This window comes from Capricornis sumatraensis, chromosome 9 (genome assembly GCF_032405125.1).
Source record: "Capricornis sumatraensis isolate serow.1 chromosome 9, serow.2, whole genome shotgun sequence".
In the NCBI taxonomy this organism is placed as follows: Eukaryota; Metazoa; Chordata; class Mammalia; order Artiodactyla; family Bovidae; genus Capricornis; species Capricornis sumatraensis.
This window is the reverse complement of record NC_091077.1, coordinates 42,748,683-42,761,998: the sequence shown is the minus strand read 5'-3', so window position 1 is coordinate 42,761,998 and position 13,316 is coordinate 42,748,683. Positions and strand designations below refer to the sequence as shown.

Here is a 13,316-nt window from a genome sequence, read left to right as displayed (position 1 = left end):
GCCAGTGCAGAAGTTGCTGTGTCCTGGCCCCATGCTCAGACCCTCCCCACATCTGTACTGACTCCCACGCAACTCCCAAACAGGCACTGTTAACAATCTTCTCATTTTGTGGAAGAAGCAGTGTCACAGAGAGGTTACAGGGCAAGACCATGGAGGAGCTGGGACTTGAACCCTGGCCCCACCTGAGGCTTGTCACTGGGTCACTTTGCTACCTTGTAACTGAGGTCTATGACACTGAACCCAGGTCTCCTGTTGCTGTCTCTGCTGACCCTTGATCTCTGCTTCACTTTCTTCCCCAGGTGATGGTTCTCAGCCTGTGGCTTCTGTCCCTGCTCCCCAGATGCTCCTGTTGTGGCCTTAGGGGCCCTTCAGCCTTTCTCTGGACCCTGGTCAGGCCGGAATCGCCGCTGTCTCTCCTTCTTCACCTGGGTCTCTGGCGTCTTCCTTCTCTAGCTGGTCCTGGGGCTGGGATGGGTCAACCTGGTCAGGACACGGGGTGCATGACCCCTCTCTCTCACCCCCACCTGCTGCCACCTTCACCTGGAGTGAAGATGTACGTACCAAAGACAGAACCTTTTCTCGCCTTTAAAGAAAATATATCGACAAGCAGCCATCCGCCTTGGAGCCTGGCCCAGGTCCCCGATGAGGCCGAGGGGCACCATTTTCCTTCCTGGAGGGTCATCAGTTCGCCTCCTGGGGAATGAAGGCCCCCAGCTCCCTGGCATGCAGACGGGCTCCCGTACCCGCCAGGCTCAGATCTTCCACTTGAAAAATCGGTGCATAGTTGTCTTTTGGGGGTAGAATTGAAGCGCTGTGGGTCCTCAGACCAGGGCAGATGAGGGTGTTGAAGTGGGTGAAAGCCTTGGGTGATGGGGTCATCTGTCAACTCCATGACCACTGACCCAGGAGGGGGTTGTTGTGAGGCCCCTCCCTCCCAGCTGTCAGCCTGGACTGGACGCTTGGAATCTGTTTGTAATTAAACCTGGGAATGACCGTGTGGTGTGTGAGCCCTCCTGTGATCTACGAGGCTTCTCGGGGTGGGGACCCTCTCTGGGTAGATGTCATCTTGGGGCAGGGGTCCTTTTGGGGCTGGGGTCCTCTCAGGGTGGGGGTCCTCTCTGTGTGAGTGTCATCTCAGGGTTGGGGTCCTTTCAGGGTGGGGGCCATTTTGGGGTCAGGGTCTCCTCAGGGTGGGGACCCTCTCTGAGTGGGTGTCATCTCATGGTGGGGGCTCTCTTGAGGTGGGGGTCCTCTTGGGGTGGGGGTCCTCTAGAGGTGGGGGTCTGGGGTCCAGGGAAGCCAGGGTAGCACCAGATTTGGCACCCCAGGGCTGGGGAGGAGAGAGCCAGGCCCTGGTGTGCCCCTGCTATGGGGAGAGAGTTGGGGGCAGAGTCCCCTGACGTTTCCCAGACCCTCAATTTTATCGCAAGAAAAAGCACACACCAACTTCTCTGTTAAATATCCACCCCTCTCTTTGGAAACACCTGAATTTATCTCCCAAATGCTACAAACCTATGGACTCAAGATACTCCAGATATCTGGCAAAACACGGCTTGTTTTCTTCTCCAAATTGTTCCTGACTTGTTCTGAAGGATGGCCTGGCTTCTCAGTCTCCCAATGTTTCTCATCCTCATTTCTTGAGAAGCACCTGGTTCTCACTCTAGCCCCTTTATCGACTTGAAAGCACCTACTTTTACCACACGCCCAGCTACCTGCGCTCACTTTTGACACTGCCCTTGACCTTTCCAAACATGATGTCTCCTGCCCAGGGAGACCCCCATCTCTCCCCAGGACCCTCCTCACAACCCTCCCACAAACATGGAACCTTCCCTCCCAAGGGGGTACCAGTCTCACCACTGGCTGGTGTCACATCTCTGCCCAGGTTCTGGTTCTGGGGAGGGGCTTTGCTTTCTTTGCTGTCAGCAGGCCCTGCTCCAGGCCTGGGGGGATCTAGTAAGGGTGTGGGGAAGTAAAAGCCACTCTGATCTGCCTATAAGTAGGGTGGAAGCGATCATAAGGCAGAGCAAGAATCCATCATTCACTCTCCCATTCATTCATCCATCCATCATCCATTTATCCATCCATCCATTCACCTTCCCATTCATCCATCCATCCATCATCCATTCACCTATCCATCATCCATCTATCCATCCATCCACTCACCTACCTCTATGCCCATCCATGTACTCATTCATCCATCTATCCATCTGTTCACTCACCCACTTTTCCAGCCATTGTTTATCAGTCCATCCACGTAACCATCACATCCATCCCTCTAACCGCCCATACATCGTTCATTTCACTCATTGGTCCGTGCCACCCACACCCCCATCCTCATATCCTTTAATCTTCCTTCATGACCTCCTCTTATTGACCAAGACCCTGGTGGATATCCCCTGGTGGATAATGGAGATGCAACATCACCAAGACAGACTCACTCTTGTGGAGTTTGCCAAAACCCATTCATCAGCAGGTCACCACTAAGTGTATGATGACAGCTGTGGGAAGGAATGCACCTCGGAACTTGCGGGTCCTTAGAAATCCAAGTGGGTTTCTTTGTGGGGTTTCTGGAGGATGAGCAGGGAGGCCCTGAATGAGGAGGAGAGAGATCTGGGCTGAAGGGATGGCATGTGCAAAGGCCCCAGGTGTGTAGAATACAGCTTATTTGAGGGACAGAAGGATGGCCAGAGGTTGGAAGGGAGGTCAGATGGCAGTGGAGTCGGGGACACAGCTGGGCGCAGCCTGGTGCCAGGGAGAGCTGCCTGGGGCCTTTTAAGCACAGAGGTGGTAAGAGTCCCAAGTAGGAGTTGTGCTATGGGGACAAGATGGAGCCAAGAGGCTGCTGGGAGAAGGCACTGGGTGGGGGGTGGGGGCTACTGAATAAACTCACTGCCTCCTCCCCAACCCAGCTGGGAGGACAGACCCCATCCCAGCGTGGCAAGGGCATGTGGAGAGTGAAACCACAGTACCAGGTCAGCCTGTCAGCGGGACACCTGAGCCAGTCAGCTTGCTGTCCTGGGCCCCTGTGCTGGTGCGGACAGTGGAGGAAGGTGCCTCACTGTCCTCGGCATTGCTCTTCCTACTGTAGCGCTCACTCATCCTGGGGGCCTGCAGGAGTAAGACCACCACCACTTTCCTCCTGGGCTCCAGGCCCAGCAGGGGCGATGTACATTAATGGAATAACTTCTCGGAGTAACCGTGCTCCTCATGAAAGCTGAAGCTGGGGTTCCGTGAGCTCTGTCTGGCTGCGATGTGGGTCAGGCAGGGCGGGCTTCCTGGAGGCGGCAGTGAGGTGATGCATTCATTGGTACCTGCCTTCTTTGTCAGCCTATGTTGCCACACCAGCACTGCCCCTAGAACAAACGTTAGCAGGCTGGATATTTGCTAGGTGAGTAAAGCTGAGAAAAGACTCTTGAGGAAGCCTCACTTACCCCATCTGGACAATGGTACTCTGAGCCCCACCTCACTCCAAGGTCAGATGGAAGAGCTGGAGGGGCTCCATCCAACTCAAGCTCAGCCTGCCCCTATCCCCCTCATGCTGTTGAACCAGTGGCTACTCCAGACTAACCCCTATCCAGCTCCAGCAATGATGATTGGGACATGTCTGGAACATGGGTGGCTCCTGGGATATCCTAATTTAATAAGGTCCAGGCATTTCCTGCTGTGTGTCAGTCCTGGCAATAGGTTATCTTGCTGGACTGGGGACTGGTCAGTTGGCCTTGTGTTGCAGAGGGGAAACTGAGGCTGGGAGGGAGGAAGCTGTGAGCAAGTAGGGGGCTGGGGCTGGCAGATGACAGGGTGGCATGTGGGATCCTGAGGGATGCCCGTGGATTCGGGGCTGCCATGCCTGGGTCTCCTGGTCTTGCCCTTGACAGTTTCCCCACCTGCAAAGTGCATGGGGGACTATCCTCTCATCCCAAATCACATTTTCCCTGTTACATTTTGTCACGGGAACCATCAAGCCTACAGTTACTATTTACCTGTGTATTTCTGTACTGGTGTCCTCCTGTCCTCCTCCTTCCCCCTGGGACACATCACAAAGTTGACAGCTGCATCCAAGCCACAGCACTGTCCCCAGCGTCCAGTAGGTGCTCAACAAACCTCTCTCCATGAAATAAAGGAGCAGCACCCTGGCCGGCTCCTTGGATGGCTGCACTGAGAGGACCGAGCGTCAGAGGCTAGTTCCGTATTTCTAGAAGGAAACCTTCACCTTCCTCGTCTGCAAACTGGAGACGGTCATGGACATATCCACTGGTGCTTGTGACAGTGAGTTGGGGCGAGAATGTTAAGAGCCTGGCACCGAGAAAGTGCCCAATAATAAATTCAACTGCGGTTATTATTACTGCTATTCTTTTACTCGTCATCGTAAGTCTGGAAAGATGCTCACTAGAGAAAAGGCCAGCAGACGACCTGCGGCAGGAGCCTGGGGTTTTCAGGGGCGCCAGCCAAGCGACCACCTGCCTCTCTCCCCGCTCAGTCCCGGGAGTCGCGGCGAGGCTCCCCGGTGTGGGAGCCGCGGCGGGGCGGGGAGCGCTGCGCAGACGGCACAGAAGGTCCCTGGGCGGGCGAGGCGGGGGCGGAAGGCCGCCGTACTAGGAGGAATACGGCGGCGCGGCGGCCGGCTGGGCGGTTTCCCGCCGGTGAATGAGTCCGACTGCGCTGCCGCCGCCGCCCGACAGAGGCTGCGCCCGCGTCCCCGCGTCCCCGCGCCCCCAGCCCTCGCGCCGAGACCCCGGCGTATCCGCCGGCCAGCCAGCTTCGGCCCCCGCCCCCGAGAAGGTGAGTTCGGGTCTCTACGCTCCACGGGGGCTGCTAGGACCCCCTACCCGCACCCCAACCCCCGCCCCCGGCCGAGTCCCGCGGGGGCGGGAGGGAGGGTGGTGAGGAGGGGAGGGGTCGGCTTGCCGCGCCTTCAGCCCCCAGACTCACCTCCTCTCCCTTCCCCCACCCCGGATGCCCGGACCCTCAACCCGGGAGAAGCCACAGGTGGGTGGGAGCTTGAGGGGGGCGGAGCTGGGACACCCAGGGGTCTGCCGGGTGCCCAGGGGTGTCTTCTCTGTGCACTGAGAGCGGACCCCTTTAGAAAGCGCTTTTGAGATCTTCAATACAGGGGTCAGGGCAAGAGTGGAGCTGCTGTCCCCTGGGGGCTTCCCTGGAGTCAGCGCCGCCCCCACCTCCCAGGCCTGGCTTCGGTGCTTGGAAGTTAAGCGTGATTCCTTCGGGGAGGGTGGACGAGGGGTGAGCCCATCCCGCCCCCGTGCTGGGCCGCAGCGCCTCCTCACCCCGGTGGCCCCCACAGGGCTCCCCAGGCAAGTGCCACAAGCCTGGCTTCCAGCCCCCGGGTGCAGGGGGGCCTGCCGCTCCCGACCCCTCCTTCTCTTCCCAGGCTTCGCAGATCCCTCCTGGCTCTTGCCTGCGCCCCAATGAAGAAAACCAACATGTGGTTCTTGGAGAGGTTTCGGGGATCGGGGGAGAATGGAGCTGCGGGGGGCGAGGGCGGGGACAAGGCCGCCAAGGGGCCCCTGTACAGCAACGTGCTCACACCGGACAAGATCCCAGACTTCTTCATACCCCCCAAGCTGCCCGCCGGCCCCGCTGAGCCCGAAGCGCAGGCCGAGCTGGGGCCCTCGACCTCGGAGCAGAACCTGGCCTCCGCCGCGCCCCGCCGCACCCCCCGGAGCCCCCGGCTGTCCGCCAAGTTGGCCGCCGAGAGCAAGAGCCTACTGAAGGCGGCCACCCGGCACGTGATTCAGATCGAGAGCGCGGAGGACTGGCCTGCCGAGGAGACTGCCACCAACGCCGACCCCCAGGCCCAGGGGGCCATGTCGCTGCCCTCGGTGCCCAAGGCCCAGACGTCCTATGGCTTTGCCACGCTGGCCGAGAGCCCCCACACGCGGCGCAAGGAGTCCCTGTTCCACAGCGAACACGGGGCTCTGGCCCAGGTGGGCTCCCCAGGCACCCGGCGCCGTCGGGGGGGTGTCAAGGCCAATGGGGGGGACGGGGCACCCAGGGAGGCCGGCGGCACCCTCATGAGCCCCGGCCGCTGCGTCAGCGGCGGGGAGAGCGACACGGGGTCCTCGGCCGAGTCCTCACCCTTCGGCTCCCCCCTGCTCTCGCGCTCCGTGTCACTGCTCAAAGGCTTCGCCCAGGACAGCCAGGCCAAGGTGAGCCAGCTCAAGCACTCTGTGGGCCGCCATGGCTCCCTGTCGGCTGACGACAGCACCCCGGACACTAGCCCCGGGGCCCGGCGCCGCCTGCCCCGCAGGGCCACCCCGGAGCCCGGCCCGGAGTCTGGTCCGGCGTCCCGCGCGGAGCACGCCGTGCGCATGGGCCCTCGGGGCAGCGTGCGCCTGCTGGCCGAGTACGAGGCGGCCCAGGCCCGCCTGCGCGTGCGCCTGCTGGCGGCCGAGGGCCTATACGACCGGCTCTGCGACGCCCGCAGCATCAACTGCTGTGTGGGCCTGTGCCTCGTGCCGGGCAAGCTGCAGAAGCAGCGCAGCACCATCGTCAAGAACAGCCGCCACCCAGTGTTCAACGAGGACTTCTTCTTCGACGGCCTGGGTCCGGCCAGCGTGCGGAAGCTGGCTCTCAGGATCAAGGTGGTGAACAAGGGCAGCAGCCTCAAGCGGGACACGCTGCTCGGGGAAAAGGAGCTGCCCCTGACCTCTCTGCTGCCCTTCTTGTAGAGGGGCCCCCCCCCACCCCCCGCCTCCCTCGGGCCGCGGAGACCCCGCCCCCTCCTGGGTCCTGCAGGGGATGCCACGGCCACGCCCCCTCCTGGGTCCTGCAGGGGGCCCCGCCCCCTCCCGGACCCTGCAAGTGAGCCCTGATGCTGCGGCCTCTTTTGGGGGTGTCCTGGGTCATGCTCTTTTCCAAGGGTTACTTTTAATACAGGAGGAGAGAGGGCTGCTGGGGAAAAGAAAGGGCCAGCTTGCTGGGCTGAGTCCTTCGATACCCCAGGTTTCATGCTCCCACCGCTGCTGGTTACTGCTTCTGGAATTCTGGAATCTGGGCCGGGAGGTAGCAGAGGCTGACCACAGACCCAGAGACTGCGGGTCCTGAGGACCAGCCAGGTCTTCTCTGCGGCACGAGTGTCCTCCTGCCCCAGGCCCGACGGACGCCCCCTAGAGAGGGGTGCCAGGCAGTGCGGGGCCCCATGGGGCTGTGGGAGGACCCTCTCCTGCCTTAGGCGGTCTCTGGGCAGCCCTCAGTCCTCCCAGGCTCCGGAGGTGAGAGCCGGTCAGAGGGAGGAGGGTGCCACCCCGTCTGAGAGCCACTTCCCGGCAAAGACAGGCAGCTGAGGAGGAAGTCCCAGAAGAGAAGGAGAATGATGGCTCTGCCCCTCAAGTGTGACAGCCCTCCATCACCTTCTCTTGTCAGGCGCTGCAGCCCTGCTGGGCATCCAGAGCCTTCAACCTCTGAAAGGCTAGCTCAGATCATGCCCAGAGAGTAGCACCAGCTGGTGGTCCCTGCTCCTCCCTGTCTTCGACCCCTCCTGAGCATGGTCCTCAGCAGCTGGACCCAGGAAGTGCTGTTCAGGGACAGACAGCTTCCACTTTTACTCCACAGATGTACATAGGTTCTGGCTAGGGTGGGTGGGACAAGATCCTGCTTGTGGCTTTTCATGCTGCTAACACAGCTGCATGGGCTTAACTGTCCTGTCAGTGTGTGTGTCCTCAACTGATTTTTGTGGCTCAGCCAAACAGAAACGACACAGTCTGAAGAAGGGCCTCCTGGGCTGCCTGCTGGGCGAGGATGGACCAGGCTGGTTTGTGGGGATCCTGGGGTGCCCCTCCCAGTTCAGAAGTTGTCCCCCCAACACCACAGCTCTGGGTTTCCAAATTACCCTGGGGGAGGGGTGAAGGAGCCGGGGCTGGAGGGGAAGCACACATTCCCTTCTGCACACCTGGTGAGACATACCCATGCCCTTGAACCTGAGACTGAAGGCCCCTGGCGCTGCGGTCCCTAGCTGCACACCCTCTGGCCTCTGGCCTCTGCCTGCCCTCAGGCTTTCTGATCCTGGGGACTACCCAGGCCAGGCCTGTGGGCAGAGAAGGTGGACAGACAGCCCCGCATGGACTTAGATGCTCAGACTTGCCGCCCCCTTCTCTGACCCCAACTGCTCCCACCCCCTGCTTTATCCCTGGGGACCCTCATTTTCTTGGCCCCCACACTGTTTGATATCTCTGTGTTTGAAGTTGACTGTGGGTACATCTTGAAGACATCCTCCCCCAAGTGTTTGTTTATAAATGCTGTTTTTAGTGCAATAAAGGTGTTTTGGGGATGTGGGGGTGGAACTCTACTGGCTTTGCTGTTTAATAACAAGAGAGAAATTTTGCCTTGAATTCCAGAGAGGGTGGCGGGAACTGTCAAGATCCATGAAGGCCTCCCTGCCTTTTCAGACCCAACGGGGCTCTCCTGCTTGTGGGGGCGGCACAGAAGCAGGACTGCAGCAGGGCAATGTCCCCAGGGACCCTCATGCCCTGTTATAAGGACACTTGCGTGCAGGCAGCGCTTTCACCCCCTGAGGCCGTGAATGTCCCCCTCACAGGTGCAGAGACCAGCCATCTGGTCGCCCATCCGAGACAGCCTGGTCACACCCTCAGCCTAGACGTGAACCCGCACCCTCCCTGCAACCACAGGCAAGAGATGCCAGGGCTGCCCCTTCTGTACTCTGTCTGCTGTTCACGTCAATGCCTTCCCACATCTTGTTCTCTCTGCCTAGAATGCTTCCTACTCCTGCGCCCCCACCCCCACTCACCTGCTTTCAGACTCTAGTTGACATGGTACCTCTTCCAGGAAGCCTTCCTGACTCTCTCTGCTGTGTTCCCCTTCCCATCTCAGCTCACAGGCCATTTGAGGTCCTGTCTGTCCCCAACTCTGGGGCCCGCAGATTTATCTCCCTGAAAGGCCATCTCCAGTCTCAGGGAACCTACTGACAGCACGTGGAAAGCTGTGGCCTGACCTGGTCTCTGGACTCCTCCAAGGTTGCTGGGGAACCAGGGAGCTAACAGTGAAGGCCCGAGTGTCCCAGCCCTACCCTCTGCTCGCCCTTGAAGAACCGCCAGCTTTTCCCACTTGGGTTGACCTTGCCTTCCCCCATCCCTTTGGGAAGTGGTGTCCTTGACCTGGGAGACCCAGCAGTGTTTGAGGACCCACCACTGCTTGCCCTGGGGAGCAGGCAGTGCTTGAGGACCAGAGCAGGTCTGCAGCCCAGGACTGCTCAGCCTTCAGGAGTGTTGGAGCTGCGACTGGCATTGGTTGCATTTGCTCCATTTGACAGATGGGGAAACTGAGGCCCAGGGCTTGGAAGCAGGCCAGCTGTGCTTTCATTGATTCATTTTGCAGGGCTGGGTGCTTCCTGTGCAGCGACTGCTCTGGGGGTGAGGGGTGGGCAGCTGTGCCCAAGCAAGGACCACAGCGGGTTTTTATGATGAGGTCCCAGAGCTCAGGGAACCAGGACAGAGTCCTTTCATCATGCTGGGGACAGAGTTGGGAAGGGCGGGGCATTTGAGCCACAGACCAGAGGATACATAGTGTTAGTGAGGCTGCTCCAGAATGGGGCCCCAGCCCAGCCCTGGGGTGGCCCTGTGCTGCTCTGTGTCTTTGTCACCCCTTCCTCTTCAGAGCCTGTACCAGCATCCAGCCTGGCCCCCAGCTCTGGTCGTGGCACCCAGTTGGGACTGGGTGACCCTACCAGGCAGAGTGGGTTACAGGGAAAACAGACACCTTGGAGCCTCCAATCCCTCGGCCGAGAGGGATATGTTGACCGCCTGTTTTATACTGCAAACAATGCAAACCTTGCAAAAGCCCTGCCAGGATGCCTCCCTCCCCATTACAGGGGGAGAAACCAGAACAGGGCAGGAGGAGGGGACACAACAGCCCCCAGGACTGAGTTATGTCTCCCCCCACACTGCTCTCTGGCATAGATCTCCAGTGCAGGGCGCTGCCTCCTGCTCTGATCCCAGCCCTTTCCTCCTGCCTTATCCTGGTGGGGCCCAGACCCTCAGGGCCTCACAGTCACCAGGAGGCTTTGTGCAGGCTGGGGTCCTGAGCACCCCCACCTGCTGACAGCCCACCAGATGAGCTGCGCTAACCAGGCCTGGTCGCGTTCCAGGATGTGTTGCCAGGGCAACCGGGCACCATCTTGCCTCTTCCCCACCAGCCACTTCATGGGTGGGCAGCTGGTGTGTGAGTGTGTGTGTCATGTATGCGTCCATGCACATAGCTATGGACGCCCCGGGCACAGGTGTAACTGTGTGCTGTTGCCTCTGTGCATACTGTGTGAATGTTAGTGTAGCCATGTGCACATGAGAGTGTAGCTGTGTGTGCACACGTGTCACAGTGTGGGCATGAACATGTGAGTGCGTGTGTTAGCATGCATGTACTCGCACATCAGTGTGTAACTGTGTGTGTTTGTCTCCATGTGTACACCCTGTGCATGTGTGTAACTGAGTACAAGTGTTGTTGTGTAACATGGCTGTGCACATGTGTATGTGTGTTCATGAGTGTGCACTGTGGCCACTGTGCCTCAGGCTGCCCCTAAAGATAAAACAAGATTCAAGAGGACCCCCTCCTTCCCCACCTCTCTCCATGCTGGTTCCCCACTGGAAATGCCCTCTGCCATGTTCCTTCCATCTTCCTTGAGGTCTCGAACCATTGCCTCTTCCCCAGGGCAGCCTTTACCACAATGAGGTCATTGTCGTTCAGTCATTCAGTCGTCTCCAACTCTTTGCAACCCCATGGACTGCAGCACACCAGGCTTCCCTGTCCTTCACCATCTCACAGAGCTTGCTCGAACTTATGTCCATTGAGTCAGTGATGCCATCCAGCCATCTCATCCTCTGTCGTCCCCCTCTCCTCCTGCCTTCAATCTTTCTCAGCATCAGGGTCTTTTCTAATGAGTCTGGTCTTCGCATCAGCTGGCTAAAGTATTGGAGCTTCAGCATCATTCCTTCCAATAAATATTCAGGGTTGATATCCTTTAGGATTGACTGGTTTGATTTCTTTGAAGTCCAAGGGACTCTCAAGAGTTTTCTCATCATCATAGTTCAAAAGCATCAATTCTTCAGCATTCAGCCTTCTTTACGGTCCAACTCTCACATTCATACATGACTACTGGAAAAACCATAACTTAGATTAGATGGACTAATCAAAGTAAGATTGCCTACTTTGTAGGCAAAGTAATGTCTCTGCTTTTTAATATGCTGTCTAGGTTTGTTATAGTTTTTCTTCCAAGGAGCAAGCATCTTTTAATTTCATGGATGCAGTCACCATCTGCAGTGATTTTGGAGCCCAAGAAAATAAAGTCTGTCACTCTTTCCATTGTTTCCCCATCTACTCACCATGAAATGATGGGACCAGTGATAAGATGCCATTATCTGAGTTTTAAGTCAGCTTTTTCACTCTCCTCTTTTACCTTCATCAAAAGGCTCTTTAGTTCCTCTTCACTTTCTGCCATAAGGGTGGTGTCATCTGCGTATCTGAGGTTATTGATATTTTTCCCAGCAATCTTGATTCCAGCTTGTGCTTCATCCAGCCCGGTATTTCCCATGATGTACTCTGCATATAATTTAAGCAGGGTGACAACATACAGCCTTGATGTACTCCTTTCTAAATTTTGAGCTATCCCTTCCTTTGAGTCAGACCCCCCCCCCCTTTTAGTATTCCTTGTTAGTGTCATACACAACTTTGTGACATCGATTTGATCAGAATGGTCTGTTGTTTGCACCTGGAGCATCTCAGTGCTCAGTTCAGTTCAGTCCCTCAGTCATGTCTGACTCTTTGTGACCTCATGGACTGCAGCACACCTGGCTTCCCTGTCCATCACCAACTCAGACCAGGATGCAAATGAAGGCGGCATCAACACTCTCTCCTTCCATCCTGGAAAGTCCAACACTTCCCTACTCTCAGGAGGGTGGTGGGCATCAAGGGCCACCACTGGCACCAGGCACCTGATCTGGTGCAGATCACAGAACCTTGCCCCTTTCTCAGAATGGAGCAAAGGAGGAGGAATCAAATGCCTGGCAACATGGTGGGCCCCTGGATCCAGCCATGCCTGAAGTCCATAACTGCACACCAGTTCAGGTCAGAGGGCCAATAGCGTCCCTTCTTTGCTTAAGGCACTTTTCTTTGTCATTTTCAACCAAAGAATGCTGATATAGTGTCCAGCCTCAGGAAGGAGGCTCCCCGGGACGTGGGGTGCCCCAGTCTGATGTAGGAAAGAGAAGCAGAGAAGGAAAGCATCATGGGAAGGCCTGGGATTTGTACATCCCAAGGAGCTAGAGAAGGCGGCCCTGGAGGGAGGGATGAGCTTCCATCAGGGCATTTGTCAAGGAAGGCTTTGCAGAAGGAGCAGAATCTGAACCAGGGAAAGAGCACTCGGGGAGCAGAGGCATTCGGGGGGTGGGGGTGGGGAAGGGGCTCTGGAATGCAGCACCTGACGGTTGCCATCCCACCCCACCACAGCCCGGGGCAGTGCCCATCTCGTCTACCCTCTGCCTTCACCTGCTGTTCCTGCTCTGAATAACCTTTCATGGTTCCCCACACCTTGGCACTGGAGACCTCCCCGGGGCGCCCCGTCCGGCCACCCCCGCACCTTCCGAGCAGCGCACGTCTGGAGGAGGGGCTGGGATTCTGAACCCTGACCCTCGCGGGGAGCGTCCACGGCAAAATTCAAGGCCCGGTTTTCCACTCGCCCTGTGTTTGTCTACAAGTCACGCGGCTTGTCTGGTTCTCAGGCTCCCCACGCGCGACTGTGCTGAGACCCAGGGTCGCATGTGAAAAGAGCCGAGCGCACAGGCGCGTCCGCGACCCGCAGGCGCAGCGCGGCGACTGTGTGAGTCTAACCACATCTGAGTGGTAATTCCAGGCCCGCCAGACCCTCCGAGGTGCGGGCTCCGCTGGCCTCTCGGTGCCGCGGGCCTCTCTCTGCAGCCGCACCCCCTCTTCTCCCGCCCCCCACTCCCCCAGTGAGGGATTCAATTAAGCTTTTGTTTTCTTCCCGGCTCCTCCGGAGGGAGGGGCTGCCCGCAGCCGGCTCCTCTGACGTTGGGGGAGGGGGGAAAATGTCTTCAATTAAAAAGCCACGGTGTGGGGAGAGGAAGAGACGCGCATCGCGCCCCTCGCCCCCGGTCCTGGCTGCCCTGCGCACCCGCCGGCCTGACTCTGAGGCCTCAGTTAACACTCCGCATCCCCGTGCAATGGGGGCATTTGACGCAGGGCCCCTAAGGTAAGCACAAACCACCGTGGAGGGGCCTTTTAAGAAGCCCGTGCTGGGTGAGAGAGGGGATCCTCCGAATCCTCTGCCGCCCTCG

At 58.4% G+C, this 13,316-nt stretch overlaps 1 protein-coding gene across 1 annotated transcript; it reads left to right on the top strand.

The window, feature by feature from the left end:
- The first annotated feature begins 5,423 nt into the window (after window positions 1-5,423).
- Window positions 5,424-6,686, top strand: C2CD4C (C2 calcium dependent domain containing 4C). Its single transcript, XM_068981451.1, has one exon. It carries the CDS (start codon window positions 5,424-5,426, stop codon window positions 6,684-6,686), a length of 1,263 nt encoding a protein of 420 aa, XP_068837552.1.
- Window positions 6,687-13,316: the final 6,630 nt, after the last annotated feature.